Consider the following 24,432-nt stretch of genomic DNA (forward strand, 5'->3'; position numbering starts at 1 on the left):
AAGTCACCCAGTTGGCTTTCATGGTTGAGGTGGGACTAGAACTCACAGTCTCCTGGTGATTGGCCCAAAGTCACCCAGTTGGCTTTCATGGTTGAGGTGGGACTAGAACTCACAATCTCCTGGTGATTGGCCAGGAGTCAGGTGCCTTAGCCACTAGACCAAGTTGTTTCTGTGAGCCTAGCCCACTGTGACATCACTACAAAGCATGTAAAGAAAGGAATTGACCCAAAGTCACCCAACTGGCTTTCATGATTAAGGCAGAACTAGAACTCACAGTCTCCTGGTGATTGGCCCAAAGTCACCCAGTTGGCTTTCATGGTTAAGGTGGGACTAGAACTCACAGTCTCCTGGTGATTGGCCCAAAGTCACCCAGTTGGCTTTCATGGTTAAGGCGGGACTAGAACTCACAGTCTCCTGGTGATTGGCCCAAAGTCACCCAGTTGGCTTTCATGGTTGAGGTGGGACTAGAACTCACAGTCTCCTGGTGATTGGCCCAAAGTCACCCAGTTGACTTTCATGGTTAAGGTGGGACTAGAACTCACAATCTCCTGGTGATTGGCCAGGAGTCAGGTGCCTTAGCCACTAGACCAAGTTGATTCTGTGAGCCTAGCCCACTGTAACATCACTACACAAGCATGTAAAGAAAGGAATTGACCCAAAGTCACCCAACTGGCTTTCATGATTAAGGCAGAACTAGAACTCACAGTCTCCTGGTGATTGGCCCAAAGTCACCCAGTTGGCTTTCATGGTTGAGGTGGGACTAGAACTCACAATCTCCTGGTGATTGGCCGGGAGTCAGGTGCCTTAGCCACTAGACCAAGTTGATTCTGTGAGCCTAGCCCACTGTAACATCACTGCACAAGCATGTAAACAAGGGGTTTCCACAGTGACATCCCTTGAGGGAAGACTTGCTATAACATGTCCCCTTTGCTATGAATCCCCTGTAATCAGAACTATATTTTCTTATATGCTATCTGGAGCCTCTGGCTCCAGGCTTACAAACTGTTCAAATAAATTAATGAGTGAATGTGGCTAATGAGATTTAAGATGCTCACATTGGAGAAAAAATTGTGTTCCTTCAGGCAGTGATGGGGAACGAGGTCATGCTTTCTAAAATGTCCTCCACACAAGAGAAGGAGGAGTAGAACCCATGTTATATTCAGCTGAAAGGACCGCACCAGATCCTTTTATTCCTTAAGCCTAGGAATGTTGATCTGGAATGATGAGAGTTTTATTCCCCGCTCAGCAGGAGCAATGTTTGTCAACCCTAGCTATGTGGACTTCAACTCCCAGAATCCTTTAGTCAGCAGGCTGGCTGGGGAATTCTGGGAGTTGAAGTCCACACATCTTCAAGCTGCCAAGGTTGAAAAACACTGAGCGGGAGGGTGTAGGTTTAAGGAAGGGTGTTCTGGCATATCTGATTGCATTCTGGGCCATCTTCTTATTGGCAAAGAGTTTATAATTTTATTTATTATTTATGTATTTATTTATGAACTGTCCATCCCCCCTCAGAAATAAATAGAAATAAACCGTCCATCTCCCTCAAAGATAAATTAGAGTGATGAATTTGAATGATGTGATCTCTTCTGTTAGCTTCTTTCTGTTCATTACATAAACCAACTTTCCCAATCCCAGTGCTGTCTTGGCTGTGTGGACTTCAACCCCCACATTTCCTAGCTAACCTGGCCGTTTGCCGAGAATTTTGGGAGCTGAAGTCTGCCCCTCTAGTAGGCCCCAAGGCTGAGGTGGTCTAGATAGAATCAAATGTTGGCCTGCAGTGGACTTTCCTTTTGTCTTTCTTAGTTGTTGGCTGTGAAATTCAAGATGGAGGATTGGTTCATCATGCCCAAGGCTGCTCTTCATCTCTTGCACGTCATTACCTAAGCTCAATTTTGTGTATCTGTGTGTTTCTCTTCCAGCTTGTGGTCCTGGGACGTTCAAATCAAAACAGGGAGAAGGTCTTTGTTCTCCATGTCCTCCCAACAGCCGGACAAATTCTGGAGCTGCCACTCTTTGCACGTGCCGGAATAATTATTTCAGAGCGGATACCGATCTCCCCGACAGTGCCTGCACCAGTAAGGCTCGTTCCAAGGTTTTCTTTTGGTTTTAATAAATGTTTATTCATGCAGTCTCAGGTATCCAGGATAAATTAGCATATCTCTGAAATCAAAAACAACCCACAAGAGGGAATTAAATTAAGAACTCTGCTAAATGCAAGCAAGATGGAATGTTTCTCAGCTGACCACATCTGTCCAGGCAGATAGCCAGCCGGGGAGAGGATTGATTATTTTCCAGAAAGGCTATTTCACACGCTAGCTGTGTTTGCTTGGCAAGCTAAAATTGAGATAAAAACCATGAGGTTCCCTTTGCACAACATGCTAAAGCTTGGATAAAGTATGCTTAGCTGGTTTGGGTCATGGCTTGGCACCCTGTGCTAATCCATCCTATTTGTTATAATTCACTAACCAGGTTAAATGTGTTTGGGAATGCAATGCTGGGTAGAATCCAACCTATATTAGTCACTAGGTCAGGGGTAGGCAACCTTGGCTCTTTTATGACTCGTGGACTTCAACTCCCAGAATTCCTGAGCCAGCATGGCTCAGCATGGAAACCTCTTTTTCCCCTCAGCATGGCTGTCTCAGGAATTCTGGGAGTTGAAATCCATGAGTCATAAAGGACCAAGTTTTAAGACCCTTGTGCTAGAGCAGGGGTAGGCAACCTTGGCTCTTTTATGACTTGTGGACTTCAGCTCCCAGAATTCCTGAGCCAGCATGGCTCAGCTTGGGAACCTCTCCCTTTCCCCTCAGCATGGCTGGCTCAGGAATTCTGGGAGTTGAAGTCCACGAGTCATAAAAGAGCCAAGGTTGCCTACCCCTGCACTAGGTGCACATTCACCAAGAAGCCACAGATTTAAGCACACATTGAATCATTCCAGTGACTGTCAACCCTTCAAAATAGATTTGCCTCAGAAACCAATACCATACAGGGAGTCCTTGACTTACAACCAAAACTGAACCCAAATTTTCCGTTGCTAAGCAAGATAGTTGTTGTGAATTTTGCCCCACTTTACGACCTTTCTTGCCACAGTTAAGTAAATCACTGCAGTTATTAAGTTAGTGACACGGTTGTTAAGTGAATCTGGCTTCCCCATTGAGTTTGATTGTCAGAAGGTTGCAAAAGGAGATCACATGACCCCGGGATACTGCGGCTGTCATAAATATGAGTCAATTACCAAGCGTCTGAATTTGGATCACATGACTATGGGGATGCTGTAACAATCAAAAGTGTGAAAAACTGTCATAAGGAACTTTTTCCATGCTGTTATAACTTTGAACAGTCACTAAACGAACTTGTGGTAAGTCGATTGATTACAGAAGTGTCATACAAATTGGACACTGGATTCTACCAATTCTTGAAAATCCTGGTGATTGGTTGAGAATATGCTATCGATTCTAGATCAGCAGTGATTGAAAGGTGGATCAGGCTGTGTCATTAGCTCTTCAGATGAGTTACATGGATCCTTTGAGATTGCCGATTGTCTAAGCCAAACAAAAAGGATTTCCACCATTGCCCTAAATTACACAACCGAAATACTTCAAATGTCTTTCATCTCTTCAGCTACTCAAAACCAGTTCTTCTAAGATCATGGGTTGCCTCATCCCTTAGGGCTCCTGTAAAAATAACGAGATAAATCCAAATCTATGCCAAAGAGTTAAAGGGGTTTCAGTACACTGGCTGAAATATAACAAAAAATTATAATAACTAATAAATACAAAGAGAATTTGGGCTTCACTGAATTAACAGCACTTCTCTTTTGCAACCCAGAAGTGCAAGATTTTAAATACTGGAGTCATAACTGGTGAGCTTCTTGCTTTAACTCTAATACAGATATACAGGAATTCCTCATTTTAGTAAGTATTTGTTTGGCGACCATTTGAAATGACATTGCGCTAATTGAATGGTATTTATGAACAGTTCTGAAATGGTAAAGGGCAGGGGTAGGCAACCTTGGCTCTTTTATGACTTGTGGACTTCAACTCCCAGAATTCCTGAGTCAGCATGGCTCAGCTTGGAAACCTCTCCCTTTCCCCTCAGCGTGGCTGGCTCAGGAATTCTGGGAGTTGAAGTCCACAAGTCATAAAAGAACCAAGGTTGCCTACCCCTGGTATAGGGTTTCCTGCCTGAGCAGGGGGTTGGACTAGATGACCTCCAAGGTCCCTTCCAACATTATTATTATTATTATTATTATTATTATTATTATTATTATTATTATTGCCATTAATGGTCACGTGATAATAATTTGGACACCTGGCAGCCCACCCATTTATAGGACTGCAGCATGTGCTGCAATTCCCCTCACCCACCTATCTTCCTTCCCACTATTGATGAGGCATTCCTAGCCCAGACAGTTGTCGCCACTTCACAACGCCTTGCAACACCCTCCCAAAACTTTCACAACGCCTCTGCAATGCTTCGTGATACCTCGCAACACCTCTGTGAGATCTCATGGAGGAATTGTGAAGGATCGGCAGTTGCTTCGGCCCAGCACGTCTCATCGGTAATAGGAGAAAGGACGTGGCAGAGGCCTGAAGGCTAGATGGGGGGGGGGAGGAAGTTGACATAGAGCAGGGGTCCTCAAAGTTGGCCCTTTTAAGACTTGTGGACTTCAACTCCCAGAATTCCTCAGCCAGGCATGCTGGCTGAGGAATTCTGGGAGTTGAAGTCCACAAGTCATGAAGGGGCCATAATTCCCCCATGTTGGCTGAGGAATTCTGGGAGTTGAAGTCCACAAGTCATAAAAGGGCCAAGTTTGAAGATCCCTGATATAGAGGCAAGCTGGCTCTGCAAAGGGAGCTTGCCAAGACTGGCCAGGAAGGAAGGAATGGGACACAGGCGGAAGTTTACCCAGGCCAAAAGCATGAAGTCCTTGCATTAAGACGGTGTGATCCTCACCTAACGACTGCAACCAGGATTACAGGAATTGCCATCGCTGAGTAGTGTAAGTCATATGACAGGGGTCCTCAATCTTGGCAACTTTGGCTGAGGAATTCTGGAAGTTGAAGTCCACAAGTCTTAAAACTGCCAAGGTTGAGGACCCCTGTCACATGATGTTTCACCTAAGTAATGCTTTGCTTAGCAACAGAAATTCTAGCCCCAGTTAAGATTCTTAAGCAACGACTAGCAGCTTGTTTGTGCTTTCCAACATAGTACATTGCATACAGGCAGTGATCGACTCACAACCACAATTGATTCCAACAATTCTGTGGCCAAGCGAGACAATTAGTTTAATGAGTTTTGCCTTCCCTTGCTGTAGTTGTTCAGTGAACAATTAACCAGTAGAACAACCTGCCTCCAGAAGTGGTGAATGCTCCAACACTGGAAGTATTTAAGAAGAGACTGGACAGCCATTTGTCCGAAATGATATAGGGTTAACTGGGGCTAGAATTGCCTGAACAGGGAGTTGGACTTGATGACCTCCAAGGTCCCTTCCAACTTATTATTATTATTATTAATAATAATAATAATAATAATAATATGAGTCAGTTTTGCCAAGCATCTAAATTTTGATCACGCCACCATGGGAATGCTGCAGTGGTCGTAAGTGTGAAAAACGGTCATAAGTCACTTTTTTCAGTGCTGAGATAGCTTCAGTCACTAAATGAATGGTTGTAAGTCAAGGTTGTGCTGTCTGTTTGAGATGGGAAAATTGGAAAGTAGTTAAACATAGTTCGACTGGGTGGGTTTGTCTGGCCTGAGAAATTAAACAGTCGAGTCTATTAAAACCTGAATGTAAGATTGCCGAGAATATCAATCTAGTCCAGTGGTTCTCAACCTGTGGATCGGGACCCCATTTGGGGTCGAACGACCATTTCATGGGGGTCGCCAAACAACGCAGTCTACCATTTTTCCCCCTTTTCCTTAGCTGTGCTACTCCCTTTTATTCTATTGGCTTTTGAAAGCCAATAGACTAGACTCTCTTGAATAGAGTCTAATTCTATTGGCTTTCAAAAGCCAATAGGAATTGTCCAGGCTGTCTCTGCCCTGCTGAGCCCGCCAAAAGTCCCATTCTGCAAATGGTGCTGCACCAGTTGAGTAGTCCTCGACTTACGACCGGTTGAGTAGTCCTCGACTTACGACCGGTTGGGGGTCGCGGCATTAAAAAGGTTGAGAACCACTGGTCTAGACTGGAAAACAATTTTTTTTTAAAAAATAAATCCTAAAAGGAGGGGATAACCAGTAGAGAAACATGTCTCAAAAGAGACTTCAACGTTCATTTTTGAAAGCAAGGCAGATATTCACGTAAATGTACATCCACTGCCCAGATTTTCAGAATGTTTGCAAAGCAGCTTCAGAAAGTTGTTTGGAGAGGAGAAAGGTACATAAATCATGTCAAATGCTAGCCAAAGGTGCCTTTTTATGGCCAGTTTTTCCATGATTCAAATAAAAGTATACCATAAATTTGGAAAGACTTTAGAGTTCAGTTTGAAAGACAGGGGGGATGTATCTCCCTTTTTACAGAGGTCATATGGATTATTAAGATCAATATAATCCAACATAGTTAAGGCTTTTTTTTTAATCGTCTCCTGCGCCGTTTCCCTGGAAAATATTAGCACAACGTTCTCCACAAGCAGAAATGAAGACCTGGCTTCCAAGTGGATCTTTTTATTATTATTATTATTACTGAAGCAATCAACTTTTAGTCCTTATTCCTTCCGGATCAGGTGGCCCATTGTTTGTTTCTAGCAAGCAATATAAGCTACAATTTTTATTTATTCAGTATTATGGGAAGCAAGTCACTTAGAAGAGAAACCCTACCCTAACCGAATTACTATTGAATGTTGCCTTAATCCAGTGTTTCTCAACCTTGACAATTTTAAGGCATGTGGACTTCAACTCCCAGAATTCCACAGCCAGCAATGCTGGCTGTGGAATTCTGGGAGTTGAAGTCCACATGCCTTAAAATTGTCAAGGTTGAGAAACACTGCCTTAATCCAAAGAGCAGGTAATGAAGTGCTCTTCATCTCCATCAGTCTCCTCAGTCTGTGAATAGCATGAAGATTGTGAAAGGCTATTTTTGCACACCCCAGAACAAAAGCAAGATGCTTCAAATTTTTTAAAAAGCTCCCTATCAAGTTTCACCCTCCACCCTCCACACCCTGTGCCAGTTCACGGGGGTGTGAAATCTGGTGGCAAGTTAGCAAAACTTTTAGAAATGTTGGGATTTAGTTTAAAAATGCAACAACCCCATCTCCCCACAAAAATTAGAAGGCTAACAATTTTATTTCTGCCATTGTGGTTTTGGTGGCCAAAATGGTCATTTTAACAATAAAGAATTGCCCTCCACAGCTGAAAACCTGCCCATCTCTGGGCACAGATTTCGCCTTTCCAGGTAAACAGTATTACACAAGGAACAAAAAAGAAGGAAGAAATACCAAGTCAAACAAGACAGGAGATAAGAAAGGAGAAGGAAATAAAGTTAAATCTAAATTAATACCAGCCCCATTCATTTGTGTGCGGCGGCAGCCAAAAAAGCTAATACAATCCTTGGTTGTATAAACAGAGGCATAGAAACAAAATCACGTGACATATTAGTACCGCTTTATAAATCCTTAGTCAGACCACACTTGGAATACTGCATCCAGTTTTGGTCACCAGATTACCAAAAAGGTGTTGATACTTTGGAAAAATTGCAAAGAAGAGCAATTAAGATGATTAAAGGCCTGGAGTCAAAAACATACGAAGAATTGCAGGAACTGGGTGTGGTTAATCTAAAGAAAAGAAGGACTAGGGGTGACATAATAGCAGTATTCCAGTATTTGAGGAGTTGCTATAAAAAAGAGTGTGGTCAACCTATTTTCCAAAGCATCAGCAGGCAAGATAAGAAACAATGGATGGAAACTCATCAGGGACAGAAGCAATCTGGAATTAAGAAGAAATTCCCTAACAGTGAGAACAATTAACCAGTGGAACAGCTTGCCTTCAGAAGTGGTGGGTGCTTCATCATTGGAGGTTTTCAAAAAGAGATTGGACAACCATTTGTCAGCTGCCAAAAGGCCAACACAGTGCTAGGCTGCATTAACAGAGGGATAGAATCAAGATCACGTGAAGTATTAATGCCACTCTACAAGGCCTTGGTAAGGCTGCACTTGGAATACTGCATCCAGTTTTGGTCACCACGGTGTAGAAAAGATGTTGAGATTCTAGAAAGAGTACAGAGAAGAGCAACAAAGATGATTAGGGGACTGAAGGCTAAAACATATAAGGAATGGTTGCTAGAATTGGGTATGTCTAGTTTAACGAAGAGAAGGACAAGGGAGGACATGATAGCAGTGTTCCAATATCTCAGGGGCTGCCATAAAGAAGAGGGAGTCAAGCTATTTTCCGAAGCACCTGAAGGCAGGACAAGAAGCAACGGGTGGAAACTAATCAAGGAGAGAAGCAACCTGGAACTAAGGAGAAACTTCCTGACAGTGAGAACAATTAATCAGTGGAACAACCTGTCTCCAGAAGCAGAAAATGCTCCAACACTGGAAGTTTTTAAGAAGAGACTGGACAGCCATTTGTCCAAAATGGTGTAGGGTTTCCTGCCTGAGCAGGAGGTTGGACTAGATGACCTCCAAGGTCCCTTCCAACTTTACTATTATTATTATTATTATTATTATTATTATTATTATTATTATTATTATTATTGTTGTTGTTGTTGTTATTATTATTTGGAATAGTATAGGGCAGGGATCCCCAACCCCCGTTCCGTGGACCAATACCGGTCCGCGGCATGCCAGCAACTGGTCCGACAAACAAGCAAAGCCCCATCCGCGGGATGCAGGCAGCATACAAAACCACGCCCCCTCCGGTCCATGGAAAAACCTCTCTCCACAGAACCGGTCCCTGGTGCCCAAAAGGTTAGGGACCTCTGGCATAGGGTCTCCTTCTTGAGCAGGGGGTTAGACTAGAAGACCTCCAAGGTGCCTTCCAGCTCTATTCTGACTGACTGATTAAATTGTTTCTGTCGTATCTTTATGTGTCCATTGTTGCAAATCATTGTTGCATCCCTCACATCGATAGTCCAGATTTATCCCTGGCACACTCGTGCTGCTCTAAGGAAACATCTGCCTTGCAAAGCCAACCATTTGGCTGCTGAGTTCCAGCAACTCAGACGCACACGTGATACTTGGGGGGGGGGGAGGAAGTTGGAGGCGTCTTGAGGACCTTTGATTTCCTTGCAGGCGTGCCCACAGCCCCCCGCAGCGTCATTTCCAACGTGAACGAGACGTCCTTAGTGCTGGAGTGGAGCGAACCCCGAGACTCGGGCGGGAGAGATGACTTGCTGTACAACATCATCTGCAAGAAGTGTAGCGTGGAGCGCCGGCTGTGCATGCGTTGCGACGACAACGTGGAGTTTGTCCCCCGCCAACTCGGCTTGACCGAGAGGCACATCTACATCAGCAACCTGATGGCCCACACCCAGTATACCTTCGAAATCCAAGCAGTGAACGGCGTCTCCAGCAAAAGTCTGCAAAACCCCCAGTTTGCCTCGGTCAACATCACAACCAATCAGGCAGGTGAGTACTTCTGCGAAGGATACTATAATTCTTTCTCTCCCTGGAACCTTCCCCATTGCACCGGTGCAGATCCCGCTGGATTAAGTTAGGAATCTCCTTCCTGCCAAAAAAAAAAAAAGTCCTGGGAGATAGCATTAAAATTCTGAGCTAACGTAAGGATTTTTGTTGCAAACAAATCAAATGCGTTGTTAATTTTGTTTGAAGTATTTACAAGTGAGGTAATGCGAGTGATATTGCAAACAATTGTTCTTTTCTCCATTTGTCTAAACATTTAGCATAGCAGCCCAGCTCCAAGGTTGATCTTTTTTTAAAAAAAAAAAATGAATTTGGATACCTCGACCTGTATGAAATAAAATGAGCAAGTAAATAACAGATGGAACGAAAGGAGAAAGATATCCTACAAGTCAAAGCTGTTACATATGTGTAGTTCTTCTTTTATCAAGTTACAACAGCTCTGATTTTCTGAAGCTCCCCAAATTTGAAAATGCAATTCTCTAGCAACTGATAGAAAAATATAACTAGTGTCCTTGATGTAGACTGCCAGCATTTGAGAAGAATATTGAGATCTATGCGGGAGGAGAAAAATAAGAAGAATTTTAGAAGAATAAGAAGACTTTTATTTATTTATTTTATTTTTATTTTTAAAATTTATAAGCCGCCCCACTCCCGAAGGACTCTGGGCGGCTAACAATAAAAAACACATAAAACATAACAAACAACAATACAAAAACAATCATCCAGGGGTCAGATTTTATAAACCCCAGGCCTGCCGGAAAAGCCAGGTCTTAAGCAGCTTACGGAAAACCAACAGGGTGGGATCGGTCCTAATCTCCGGGGGAAGCTGATTCCAAAGCGTGGGCACCATCACAGAGAAGGCCCTCCTCCGCGGCCCCGCCAAATGGCACTGCTTGGCCGACGGGGCCTGAAGGAGGCCCAGCCTGTGGGATCTAACCGGACGTAGGGAACTATGAGGTAGTAGGCGGTCTCGCAAATAGCCTGGCCCTGAGCCATATAGGGCTTTAAAGGTAATGACCAACACCTTGAATTGGACCTGGAGACCAATAGGCAACCAGTGCAGCTCGCGGAGGATAGGTGTAACGTGGGTGTATCGAGGAGCACCCACTATCACTCGCGTGGCTGCATTCTGGACCAACTGTAGTCTCCGAATACTTTTCAAGGGTAGCCCCATGTAGAGCGCGTTGCAGTAGTCCAAACGTGAGGTGACTTCTCTGGGTTCTTGGTGCTTTCTGGGCTTGGTTGTGTTCTTGAAGACCTTTCATTACCCAACTAAATAACATCATCAGTGCTAGAAGGATGTGGAGTTTGCTCTTTGTTTATATACTAGTGGCTTGCCCATTTGGTATTGGTGGGAGTGTTCTTGATTAGGCTGTTTATGATTAGCTTGTTTGTTTGAGTTGACAGTCCCTTGATTCGCTGATAAAGCAAGCTACTAGTATATAAACAAGAGATCAAACCCCCACTCCCTTCGAGCAGTGATTGTGTTATCTAGTTGGGTAATGAAATGTCTGCAAGAAGATAACCAAACTCAGAGACAACCAAGGTCCCCACAGTTCAAACCTGAGCTATAAAGACTCTCTTCTATTGGTTCCTAGCACTGATGACGTTATCTAGTTGGATAATGAAACGTCTGCATGAGAACCTCCAAGCTCAGAGAGCACCAAGGACCCCACAGTTGAACCCTGAAACACAGATACTCTCTTCTCTCCATAGTCTTAGCTTATGTAGGCCTTCCTGGAGAGGGACTCTCCTAGCAAATGTGATGGCATCACACTGCTGTTTTGGGCCCAGTGAAATGAATGCTGTTCGGAAGTGGCGTGGCCGTTCAGTGGTATTAAAGCAGCCAGGTGTCTACTTCAGAGCCCATTGAGCTTCGCAGTTGTGGTTATTATTCAACTCATAAAAAACACTGGAAGATGGCAAAGAAGAAATGATTCTAGATGACCAATCCAGCATTCATGCACGGAATCTCCTGTTGCCAGGAGAATCGTGGCGTTGTTAAGAGCAGGGACTTGTTTTAACTGAGATGGAGAGAAATGCTAACGAGTCCCACCCGTCTTTTGCAGCCCCCTCGGAAGTTCCCACAATGCATCTGCACGGCAGCTCCGGAAGTAGCATGACCCTCTCTTGGGAGCCCCCAAAGCGGCCCAACGGGATCATCTTGGACTATGAGATCAAGTACTTTGAGAAGGTAAATTTCTTTTCCTGGTAGGAGCAGAGTCCCAGCAAGGGCTTCTCCCAGACAAATTCATCTCCTCCTAATAGACACTTAGTGGGCTTCTCTTCTCAGTCAGAGGTGAAAGAGTGGCACTGATTTATTGCAGCTGATGCCCATGACCTGGGAACCAGAAGGACCCCAATTCACATCGTTCCCTCAGTCCTTCAAATCAGGGATCTCCAAACTTGGCAACTGTTAAGGCTTTTGGATTTCAACTCCCAGAAATCCTCAGCTAGCATGACTGGCTGAAGAATTCTGAGAACTGAAGTCCATAAGTCTTAAAGTTGCCAAGTTTGAAGACCCTTGCCTTAGATTATGATAAACCTTCTACTTTTTTCTATCATCACGGGCCACTTTCTTTCAAGGCTGGGACTAGAGCTGGAAGGAAGTGGGAGAATCTTTTCTTGAACTTTGCTTTTTCCTCTTTCTAAGAGCTTCTCTCTCTCTCTCTCTCTCTCTCTCTCTCTCTCTCTCTCTCTCTCTCTCTCTCTCTCTCTCTCTCTCTCTCCTCCCCCTCTCTGTCTGTCTGTCTCTCTTTCTCTGTCTTTCTCTCTCTCTCTTCTTCCCTGTCTCTCTGTCTTTCTCTCTCTCTGTCTCTCTTCTCTTTCTCTCTTTCTTTCTCTGTCTTTCTGTCTGTCTCTCTTTCTCTGTCTTTCTCTCTCTTCTTCCCTGTCTTTCTCTTTCTCTCTCTCTCTCCCTTTCTCTGTCTTTCTGTATGTCTATCTCTCTCTCTCTTTCTTTCTCTGCCTTTCTTTCTCTCTCTCTCTTCTTCCCTGTCTCTGTCTTTCTCTTTCTCTCTCTCTCTCTTTCTCTGTCTTTCTGTATGTCTGTCTCTCTCTCTATCTCTCTCTTTCTTTCTATGTCTTTCTCTCTCTGTCTTTCTCTGTCTTTCTTTCTATCTTTCTCTCTCTCCTCTCTCTCTGTCTCTCTCTTTTTGTCTTTCTGTCTCTCTCTCTTCTTCTTCTCTCTCTTTCTTTGTCTCTCTATCTGTCTTTCTCTCTCTCTCTTCTCCCCTCTCTGTCTCTCTCTCTTTCTCTCTCTCTCCCTCTCTCTCTGTCTCTCTCTCTCTTTGTGTGTGTGTTTGTGTGTGTGTCTCTCTCTCAAGCAGAATAGGTGACTAGGGGAAAGAAAGGAAAGCTTTACCAAGGATTCAATCAATATTTTTCATGGAATTCTAGAAGTAAGGGCTATAGCTGTCAGTTGCCTACCTTATCTCTATCAGAATTTTTTTTATTTCCAGATTTCTATTTATACTATGCGGGTTATGAGATACTGTAAGCATGCTTCTTGGGGGTTGTTATCAGAATGATTAGAGGACTATACTTGGTGTTCTTCCAACAACTGGCAGCATTATTTAGCTGATGATGGTGATGATGATGATGATGATGATGATGATGATGAAGAAGAAGATGAAGATGGTGGTGGTGACTGGGGTGATGATGAAGTTGATGATTAAGGTAGGAAGATTTCCTACCTGAAGGTGAAGTGTCTATTAGCAAAGCACAGTTCTTTGAGTGTGTCCATTTTCCAAATACTACCCAGAAATCTGTAAAAAGGAGAGTTATGGATAATCCTGAATAGTTTTGCTGTTCTTCCTTCAATGAAGATTCATTGGCTGCATTCAAAGACACACACAGCCTGCTTACCCAATCCACTTCACTTTCCTGGGCTTGCACATGAAAGCAAAAATTACACAAAACAGGCCAGGTTTGTATGAGACAGGAAGTCCCCAAAACCATATCAACAAAGTTAAACCCCAATCCTAATCCTGACCTTAATAAAAAACAAATGTGCTGGTCAAATACATCCATCAGTCTACCCAAATACATAAACCCAGTCTTTAAAAGACCTGGATACATCCATCCAGTCGCTAACAGGCCTGGATAACTTGCCTGTTCTGATTATTAAAACCATAGCTTTAAAAGGAGGCAGTAGCTCAGTAATCAAATACATGACGTGGATCCAAGAAGTCCCAGATCAAAAGTCTAAACGTCCAGATTAAAGAAAGCTGCGTGTCAGACTTGCCACCACTTAAACCTCTAAATAGAAGCAACTCTTGGCTCCACTTGTTGAAAAAGGTATAGTTTTATTAGAAGTCATGTGTAATGCATAGCGAGAATAGAGAATCACGCACCAAAATCCTTAAATTCAACTTTTCCCTCCCTTAACCGCCTCTCATCGCTGATTCTCCAATAACCAATCATGTTCAAGCAAGATGTTTTTCGGAACAGTCAATTCAAGTCTAGGTTGGTATGTAGCTGCCTTCTTCTCCCAGCCAGCTGACGTTGAGGCAGGGTCTTGGGGGATACAGCAGTTACTTTCGCTTTCCCCCAGGTGTTGCCCCTCCCATCCACTTCCCCATTGTTCATGGCCGACTGTCACTGCATGGTAGCAAAGCACAAGCAAGCATAAGGTGGCAGCTGACACTGGACTAGACAGATCAACCATAGAGTTCAGTCCATTGCCCAACAAACAGTAGGGAAGGGCTGGATTCGGTTCTGAGATGCCTCTTTCCTCTTTTTCACAGCAAGGCCAGACTGATGGCATTGCCAACACCGTCACCAGCCAGAAGAACACGGTGCGCCTGGAAGGACTGAAGCCTAACTCTGCGTTCGTAGTGCAAGTCAGGGCTCGGACAGTGGCAGGATACGGCCAATACAGCTTTCCCATGGAGTTTCGGACGCTGGTTGATGATGGTATGCAATTTGTCATTTGTCCCTCCTCTTCCACCCCGTTCTCCTTCTCTCCTTCGCTCACTCTTGTTCTTGGTCTCATCCCACCCGTAACAGGCTCCAGTAGCAAGAGCTTCCAGGAACTTCCGCTAATTGTGGGCTCAGCAACGGCAGGACTCGTCTTTGTGATAGCGGTGGTGGTGATCGCCATCGTCTGCTTCAGGTACCATCCCTTGAAGGGCTTGGGGCTACCTGGGCACCAGAGCTCAAGGAACGGGAGCAGGGGGTTGGACTAGATGACCTCCAAGGTCCCTTCCAACTTAGTAGTAGTAATAGTAGTAGTAGTAGTAATAGTGGATGTGGCAGTGCCTGGAGACAGCAGAATAGGCGAGAAAGAACTGGAGAAGATAACAAAATACAAAGACCTACAAATAGAAATAGAAAGACTGTGGCAAAAGCAAGCAAGGGTAGTACCAATAGTCATAGGCGCCTTGGGTGCAATCCCAAAACAACTGGAGCACCACTTGGACACCATTGGCATTGACAAATTCGCCATTAGTCAATTGCAAAAGGCAGCCTTACTAGGAACTGTTTCCATCATGCGACGATATCTGTAATACCATCAAACATCCACATCTGCCTATCCCAGATCCTTGGTAAGGACTCGATAGGTAGACAAAATGCCAAATCCAGTCTGAACATCTGGCTGACTGTGTGATGATCAATAATAATAATAATAATAGTAATAATAATAGTAGTAATAATAATAATAGTAATAATAATAATAATAATAGTTAGAGACCATCTGCTCTGAGAACTCGACCCAAATCTTCAGTCTCGTGGGTTTAGCTGGGACTTCTCTACTTTTGATTGTGGTCAAAGCTCCTCAGAAAGTTTGAATCCCTTCAGATGTGTAGTGTAACCTCATGGCTTCTAAAACCTTTCAATCTGGTTCGGGGAAGGGCAGTGGGAGAAGGCTGGGCAGCGCTTGGCAAATGCTATACTGGTAGTCCTCGACTTAGGACCGTGACTGAGCCCAAAATTTCTGTTGCTAAGTGAGACATTTGTTAAGCGAGATTTGCCCCACTTTACGACCTTTGTTGCCACAGTTGCTAAGTGAATCATGGCGGTTTTTAGGTTAGCGCCACGGTTAAATGAACCTGGCTTCCCCATTGACTTTGTGACCTTCAGAAGGTCACAAAAGGGGATCATATGACCTTGGGGCACAGCAACGGTCATAAGTGTGAACCAGTTGCCAAGCCTCTGAATTTTGATCACGTGACCATGGGGAGGCTGCAACGGTTGTAAGTGTGGAAAACGGTCATAAATCATCTCTTTCAGTGCTGTTGTAAGTTCCAACGGTCACTAAAGAAACTATTGTAAGTCAAGGATTCTCTGTAGAGCTATCTGCAGGGTGTGTCAGGGAAGTGAAGGTCTTCCAGGCTGGGGGACATTGGGGCGTTTTGAAGCCTGGGCCATGTCCAACCTTGGAAGCTTTGATGGACGCTGAAGAGAAGCCCTTGAGATGCCTTCTGTAGCCCCAATGGCCCGATTTCGGTTTGAGGCAACATGGCTACTTTGTGAGGTAAAGGGCGCTGTCTCTTCCACAGACAGAATGGATTGCATCTCCTCCATGGTGCAAACCACTTCATCAAAGAGACTCTCAGTTGCTCCATGCAGGCATAATAAGCAGGGTTGGGTGACTCAGTGTTTCTCAACCTTGACCATTTTAAGGCATGTGGACTTCAACTCCCAGAATTCCACAGCCAGCAATGCTGGCTGTGGAATTCTGGGAGTTGAAGTCCACATGCCTTAAAATGGTCAAGGTTGAGAAACACTGCCAGCCGTGTAGCTGTTGCGTCTTTGGAGACACGGTAGCTCCCCAGAGCAAGGCTGTGGAAATCTAGCTGTTGGTACATGAACTGCGATTTGAAAATCAGGGTTTATATAAAGTGGGTTTGAAAATGAAGGATGTTTTTTTCCCCTCCTTTACATATATAAAGCTGGAGTCATCCTTGAAGTTTTTAAGGTATTACATTGAAAGTGAATTTTAACGTCCGTAGGTTAAGAGGAAGTTAAAAAAAGAGAGTAAAGTTTAAAAACAAAGATGTGTTAGAACTTATTGATTTTAGAAAGGTTTTTAAAGAAAAAGTTATGTTTTAACATTTAGAAAAAGGTTTCCCCCCTCCCCCTTAACGGTTAAAAAATTTGAAAGAAAATACTGGATTTTATTAATGTGAATTATGACAGTCTATAAATATTAATGAGCAAACATAAATATATATTATTTCCCACAGCAAAGAAAAGCAGAGATGGTTAAATCAATTCTTTTATCCAAAGAAGAAAATATATTTCATTTTGTTTCAATTTGGAAATTGCTTCCAGACTGTGTGCTTGTGATGGCGGGGGGGGGGGGGATGAAATTTTGACTTTGTTTTTGTTGATTAGACAGACTTGTTGTTATAGAAATGGCTAGTGTGTATACTATGGTATAAAAGTAAAAAAGTTGAGGTTGTAAAGCTATTATCTTCTATTGTGCCAAAGATAGTTAGAATTCAACACCTTTTTTTTTCCCCTTCCCAACCCAAATTTTCTCTTTTGCCCTTTTTCCTTCCCATAATTTTCCATTACTTTTTGGGCTAGATGACCTCCAAGATCCCTTCCAACTTTATTATTATTGTTGTTGTTGTGATGGTGAGGGTGATGGTGGTGATGATGATGATGATGATGGATCATCACACAGTCAGCCAAATGTTCAGATTGGATTTGGCATTTTTGTCTACCTATCGAGTCCTTACCCAAGACCTGGGATAGGCAGATGTGGATGTTTAATGGTATTACAGGTATCATCGCAAGATGGAAGCAGTTCCTAGTAAGGCCACCTTTTGCAATTGACTAATGGCAAATTTGTCAATGTCAGTGGTGTCCAAGTGGTGCTCCAGTTGTTTTGGGATTGTACCCAAGGCGCCTATTACTATTGGTACTACCCTTGCTTGCCTTTGCCACAGTCTTTCTATTTCTGTTTGTAGGTCTTTGTATTTTGTTATCTTCTCCAGTTCTTTCTCGTCTATTCTGCTGTCTCCAGGCACTGCCACGTCCACTATCCAGACTTTTTTGTCTTTCTTATCGACAATTGTTAAGTCTGGGGTGTTATGTTGCAGGTGCTTGTCTGTTTGAATTCTGAAGTCCCAGAGCAGTTTAATTTTATCATTTTCTATGACTTTCTCTATTTTATGATCCCACCAGTTTTTGCTTACAGGCAAATGATATTTTTTGCAGATCTTCCAATGCACCATTGTTGCTACTTTGTCATGCCATTATTATTATTATTATTATTATTATTATTATTATTATTATTATTATTATTATTATTATTATGTTGTTGTTGTTGTTGTTGTTGTTGTTGTTGTTGTTGTTGTTATTTGATCAAAATTTTTGAAATTTGAAAATCAGGGCTTAAATTCTGGAGAAATTGTAATGAAAGCCATTACAGTTCAATATAGCTCTGATTTTGTGGGTGATTCTTCCTCTCTTTCTTGGTCAGGAAGCAGCAAAACAATACCGAATCGGAGTACACTGAGAAACTGCAGCAATACAGTGAGTATCAGTTGGGACACACCCCATGTGTGTCAGTTCAACCAGGTAGACCGGACTAAAGACAATCACATATAAGTCAGGAGCGTTTTTTTTTTTTTTATTGTAAGAGCTATAGGGAAGAATCTTGCAATTTTAATGTGTTTCCTCCTTTCTCTCTTTGCCTACATGTAAATAAAGATGGACCTTATCCGAAACAATTTCTTCTGTTATTTTCGTAGGCTGGGCTGAAGCCCCTCTTATCAGAAATGTTGGCTTGTTGGTAATTCTTCCTCCTATCCCTCCAGGCCAGGGGTAAGCAACCTTGGCTCTTATATGACTCCTGGACTTCAACTCCCAGAATTCCTGAGCCAGCCATGCTGAGGGAAAAGGAAGAAGTTTCCAAGCTGAGCCATGCTGGCTCAGGAATTCTGGGAGTTGAAGTCCACGAGTCATAAAAGAGCCAAGGTTGCCTACCCCTGCTCCAGGCTATTCCCTTCTGCTCTCTACTGCAGGGATCTTCAGACGTGGTCCTTTTATGACTTGTGGACTCCAACTCCCAGAATTCCTCAGCCAGCGTGCCTGGCTGAGGAATTCTGGGAGTTGAAGTCCACAAGTCATGAAATGGACCAAGTTTGAAGACCCCTGCTCTACAGCATGGTGCATGTGACAATTCCCCTTGTAACTTCTCTAGATATTTAAGGATCAGGCTTCTTAACCCTTTGCACGGAGATCAGTGTGATTCATGCCCTACCACAACTGCACCCTTCACATCATCTTTTATACTTTTAGGGAGACTGCCGTGGTGGTAGGTCTCTGGGCTTCCCTATAGTTAATGAAGATATAAAAAAAGAATGCTATGCGAGGACAAGGCAATCTTGTAAACTCTGATCTTTGGCTAGATGGTCTGTGGAGATTCTCAGTCATCCAGGTCAGACTTTTTGTAGTTGCTATCTCCACGGGCAACTCTGTTGTGACAGTCCAGTGTAAGGATGGGCCACCTGGGGGAGGGGGGAGCCTGTTTATTAGAAAGGCCAGGCTGCTTGTGGGTCTCTGCATCCCAGTCACAACAACTAGACATCCTTTGTTAATCCCGCTTGACTGCCCAAAGGCCACCAGGATGGCCCCAGGAAATCTAACGGCTGTCAGTTAGACGGGGAAGTTAAAAAGAAAAAATAAATCTTTGAAAAGAAAAAAAAAAGACATGGGCTGACTACTTCCGTAGAGTGGCTGACACAGAGCTGACTGGGTCAATCAGCTAATCAATATCCCAACGATGCTTTTTCAAGAGGCAACTGGACTTTCTTGTTTTTCCTTGCATGAGGAGCAAAACGTTCTCAAGGAAAAACCCACAAAGTCAAATAAAAATTGGCTTTTGAAAAAACACCTCTGGGACTTAGCTAGATTGGTATCCCATAAGCCAGTGTTTTTGAACCTTAGGAACTTTTTTGAGGTATGGACTTCACTTCCCAGAATTCCACAGCCAGCATGCCAGCTAGGGAATTCTGAGCATTGAAGTCCCTGCATGCTGGCTGAGGAATTCTGGGAAATGAAGTCCTTACTTCTTCAAGTAGTCAAAGTTGAGAATCATTACCATAGACCAGGGGATCTTCAAACTTAGCAACTTTAAGACTTGTGGACTTCAACTCCCAGAATTCCTGAGCCAGCATGGCTCAGCTTGGAAACCTCTCCCTTTCCCCTCAGCATGGCTGGCTGAGGAATTCTGGGAGTTGAAGTCCACAAGTCTTAAAGTTGCCATGGTTGAGGACCCTGCCAGAGACTTTTAAATTTTTAATAGTTTGAACTGTTTATTTATTTATTAGGCAACTTTATCTAGCCACCCATCTACTAAAGGAACTCTATGTGGGTAACAACACAATCCAAATGTTCAGTCACTTTAAGGAAAACTAACTCCGGGTCCCTAAAATCTCTGCTAATATATTGTATATACTAAGCCTATGCTCAAGTTCCATTAATATCCTGGCCCCAGCAACTGGGAAAAAGCCAGCTCCTAAAACTTTCCATGAAGCTTCTTTTATTTCTTCTAAATTGGTTTATTGATGATTTTGCTATGACTATATATGCATCTTGAACTGGTTTTCCTTATTTGTTTGTTATAAATAAAGATCTTTATTAGCTTGTGTTTTTGCAATGTTATTATGTAAAGATTAATAATGATGGGTTGTCTTCACATTCTGGTCTTTAAATTGTTATTTAATTAGTTTGTTGTGCACACTGCGTTAAAAGGCATGCTGTAAATTACTTTGTAATTATAATGATAAAATAATGATTTATAGCGTGACTTTTTACATAGTTAGTTTATATTATTTTACGTTGCTTTATTTCAGCTACGGCTGTTGTTACTGCAGCATTATTATTTTCAAAATGTTAGTCTGATCAGAAGAATACTCAGCAAACCGGGTAATTTAGGGTCACTTTATCATCAAGTCTGGGAACTGTCAAAATACCTTCATATATATGGGTGTCATGTGGTTCCAAGCAGAACTGGTTTTTTTTGTAAATTAAATGTTACGAGGTCATATAGTTCTTGTGAAAATGGATTGCACCTGTTCAAGTGAATTGTTTTTTTGGTTGCATAATTTGCCATTAGGCTTCCAATCACCAAGATAATCAGGAAGAAAATATTTATACTGTATATTTAAGTGTGCTTTCTTCCTCTTCCTCTGTCTGACTGTCTATATCAGGGGTAGGCAACCTTGGCTTTTTTATGACTCGTGGACTTCAACTCCCAGAATTCCTGAGCCAGCATGGCTCAGCTTGGAAACCTCTCCCTTTCCCCTCAGCATGGCAGGCTCAGGAATTCTGGGAGTTGAAGTCCACGAGTCATAAAAGAGCCAAGGTTGCCTATCCTGATCCATCTTGTATTTGGAGATGGGGAGTCTCTAAGAGGAATTTATATGTGGCCTCCTCTTTTTCTCCCATCTACCCAAATCGTTTTATCTCTGCCCTTGCAGTTACTCCTGGAATGAAGGTTTACGTTGACCCTTTCACCTACGAGGACCCAAATGAAGCTGTCCGGGAATTTGCCAAAGAAATCGACATTTCTTGTGTAAAAATCGAGGAAGTGATTGGAGCAGGCAAGTCACCCAGCTGCATCCCCACTGGCTATCCTCAAAAAAGAGAAACCGGGAGGGCAGGGGATGTTGGGGTGCCCTTTGCTATTTTTGTCTCTCCCTTTCCTCCTCAGGTGAATTTGGGGAAGTTTGTCGGGGCCGCCTCAAACTGCCGGGCAGGCGGGAAATCTTTGTGGCCATCAAAACGCTGAAAGTGGGCTACACGGAGCGGCAGAGGCGGGATTTCCTGAGCGAAGCCAGCATCATGGGACAGTTTGACCACCCCAACATCATCCATCTGGAGGGCGTGGTCACCAAGAGTCGGCCGGTCATGATCGTTACGGAGTTCATGGAAAACTGCGCCCTTGATTCCTTCCTCCGGGTGAGGAGCGATCGCTACTCTCCCTAAAAGCAGGGCTTTTCAACCTTTTCACCCACTGTACCACTTTTAGGATATGGCAACATCCGAGTGCCACCAGTCGCCTAGCAAGGTGTCAAAAAGTTGATGACCAAAAAAAAAAAAAAAAGGAAAGAAGTGATAAAGTACATGTAGTCCTTGACTTACAACAGTTCGCTTAGTGACTGTTTGAAGTTACAATGGCACCGAAAAAGTGCCCCCCCAAGGCACAGCCGAGCAAGACACCTGCCTGCCCGCCCAGCGGCGTTCTTCCTCCTGTCTGAGGTTTTCATTGTTGGGAGGCATTTCTGTTGAGGATTGGCAGCGGGGGTATTTGGTTTTTATCCCCCCCCCCCATCTGCTGGGTGGTTGCAGCAGGTTTTGGTCACTTCACATGACCCTGGGACACTGTGACCATCATAGATATGAATCAGTTGCCAAGCATCTGAATGTAAATCACAAGACCCTGGAGATGCTACAACATTCCAGCTGATCGGCGCTTCTTCTGGGCTCAGCAGAAGCACTAGGATCAGTGCTGAGCTCCAGCTGGAGACTGACGCTGATCCTGGCGCTTCCGCTGAGCCCTGACAGCCCTGCAGCTTCAGCCGTCTCTCGCTCAGGCTTGTGCAGTGCTGCCACCGGTTCAGCTCATTCCCCTCCCCCACAATCGTACCACTGGTTGAAAAGCCCTGCCTTAAAGCTTAAGGCAGTGTTTCTCAACCCTGGCAACTTTAAGATGGGTGGACTTCAACTCCCAGAATTCCCCAGCCAGTATGGCTGGCTGGGGAATTCTGGGAGTTGAAGTCTACCCATTTTAAAGTTACCCGGATTGAGAAACACTGCCTTACAAAATTCTTTCCGCCGATTTTTTCTGCGACGGTTTCCTAACCCACTTGGTTTTCCTCTTCACTTAGGCCTCCCTTGTTGTGGCCTGCAAACCAAAAACCCCAAGGAGGGTTATTTATGTTCTCCAATGTATACGTAAGGAGAAAAGTAAATTCAAGTAGAAATTAGGCAGCTTTAGGAAGTTGGCAGAAGCTGGTAAGCGTTGCCTGATTTTGGGCACGATGGATCCACCTCTGGCAATGCGAGAAATAGAAGGAGCAATTGAAGCCTCTCCTGTCTACTTGTCCTGGGGATGCTCAAAGGCTTGCTACAAATTGACCCGGCATTCGCATGTATACATTAGTTACCCTTGAGAAATACTTGTTCAGACTCTAAAAGGAGTTCAGAGAAGAGCAACAAAGATGATTAGGGGACTGGAGGCTAAAACACAACCAAAAACAGTTGTAGGAATTGGATATGTCTAATCTAGCGAAATGAAGGACGAGGAGCGACATAAAAGCAGTGTTCCAGTATCTAAGGGATGCCACAAAGAAGAGGGAGTCAAGCTATTCTCCAAAGCTCCTGAAGGCAGGACAAGAAACAATCATCAAGGAGAGAAGCAACCTAGAACTAAGGAGAAATTTCCTGGCAGTGAGAACGATTAATCAGTTTGAACAATTTCCCTTCAAAAGTCGTGGGTGCCCCATCACTGGAGGTTTTTAAGAAGAGATTGAACAACTGTTTGTCTGAAATGGTACCGGGTCTCCTGCTTATGCAGGGGGTTGGACTAGAACAGGGGTCTTCAAACTTGGCCCTTTTATGACTTGTGGACTTCAACTCCCAGAATTCCTCAGCCAGCCACGCTGAGGGGAAAGGGAGAGGTTTCCAAGCTGAGCCTAGCTGGCTCAGGAATTCTGGGAGTTGAAGTCCACGAGTCATAAAAGAGCCAAGGTTGCCTATCCCTGCTCTAGGCCCTAGGGCAGGGTCAGGCAACCTTGGGCCTTTTATGACTTGTGGACTTCAGCTCCCAGAATTCCTCAGCCAGGCATGCCTGGCTGAGGAATTCTGGAAGTTGAAGTCCACAGGTCATAAAAGGGCCAAGTTTGAAGACCCTTGGACTAGAACAGTGGTTCTCAACCTGTGGGTCGGGACCCCATTTGGGGTCGAATGACCATTTCAAGGGGGTCGCCAAACCATGCTGTCTGCCATTTTTTTCCCTTTTCCCTAGCTGTCCTACTCTCTCTTATTGGTGGCCACACCCACTTGGGGGTCACCACAACATGGGGAACTGTATTATGGGGTCACGGCATTAGAAAGGTTGAGAACCACTGGACTAGAAGATCTCCAGGCTCCCCTTCCTACTCTATTATTCTGTTAAAATGACTTTCTTCTGAAAAAAAATAAAGTCAAGGTTCTTACTACGTTACAAGCGCACCGTATAAAGTAATGGTGCACAATAAGTGAACAGGCAGATAAGTTGGAAAGCAGGTTGATCTGTTGTACATCATGCAGGATTATTCCCAAGCAACAAGGTTAACTTTGACACTTCTTCCTTGCTCAGAGACCAAGGCTAACATGCAGCAGGCTCTCTGTTTTTCCAGGTGTTTCCCAAATATGTTTGTGATCCCATCAGCTTGATGAGAAGAGGCGAGACAGGGACTTGGAATGAGAACATGCAAATGTCCTCATTTCATAATAATAATGATAATAATAAAGTTGGAAGGGACCTTGGGGGTCATCTAGTCCAACCCTCTGCTCAGGCAGGAAAACCTATACCATTTCAGACAAATTGCTGTCCACTCTCTTCTTAAAAACTTCCAGTGTTGGAGCATTCACCACTTCTGGAGGCAGGTTGTTCCGTTTGTAAATTGTTCTCACTGTCAGGAAGTTTCTCCTTAGTTCTAGGTTGCTTCTCTCCTTGATTAGTTTCCACCCGTTGCTTCTTGTCCTGCCTTCAGGTGCTTTGGAGAACAGCTTGACCCCCTCTTCTTTGTGGCAGCCCCTGAGTTATTGGAACACTGCTATTATGTCCCCCCTCGTCCTTCTCTTCATTAAACTAGACATATCCAATTCCAGCAACCGTTCCTTATAT

At 43.8% G+C, this 24,432-nt stretch overlaps 1 protein-coding gene across 3 annotated transcripts in view; it reads left to right on the forward strand.

Moving 5' to 3' along the window:
- The window catches only part of EPHB3 (EPH receptor B3), a 138,509-nt gene that overhangs the window by 98,314 nt on the left and 15,763 nt on the right, over nucleotides 1–24,432 (forward strand). For all 3 annotated transcript variants that reach the window (XM_039358656.1, XM_039358658.1, XM_039358657.1), the window contains 8 exons: nucleotides 1,920–2,075; nucleotides 9,228–9,563; nucleotides 11,648–11,772; nucleotides 14,327–14,495; nucleotides 14,589–14,694; nucleotides 18,016–18,068; nucleotides 21,020–21,142; nucleotides 21,253–21,500. In XM_039358656.1, coding sequence (XP_039214590.1) covers nucleotides 1,920–2,075; nucleotides 9,228–9,563; nucleotides 11,648–11,772; nucleotides 14,327–14,495; nucleotides 14,589–14,694; nucleotides 18,016–18,068; nucleotides 21,020–21,142; nucleotides 21,253–21,500 — 1,316 coding nt within the window. The remainder of the gene's footprint in view (nucleotides 1–1,919; nucleotides 2,076–9,227; nucleotides 9,564–11,647; nucleotides 11,773–14,326; nucleotides 14,496–14,588; nucleotides 14,695–18,015; nucleotides 18,069–21,019; nucleotides 21,143–21,252; nucleotides 21,501–24,432) is intronic.

This window comes from Crotalus tigris, unplaced genomic scaffold (assembly GCF_016545835.1).
Source record: "Crotalus tigris isolate CLP2741 ecotype Arizona unplaced genomic scaffold, ASM1654583v1 scf7180000019052.340009, whole genome shotgun sequence".
In the NCBI taxonomy this organism is placed as follows: domain Eukaryota; kingdom Metazoa; phylum Chordata; class Lepidosauria; order Squamata; family Viperidae; genus Crotalus; species Crotalus tigris.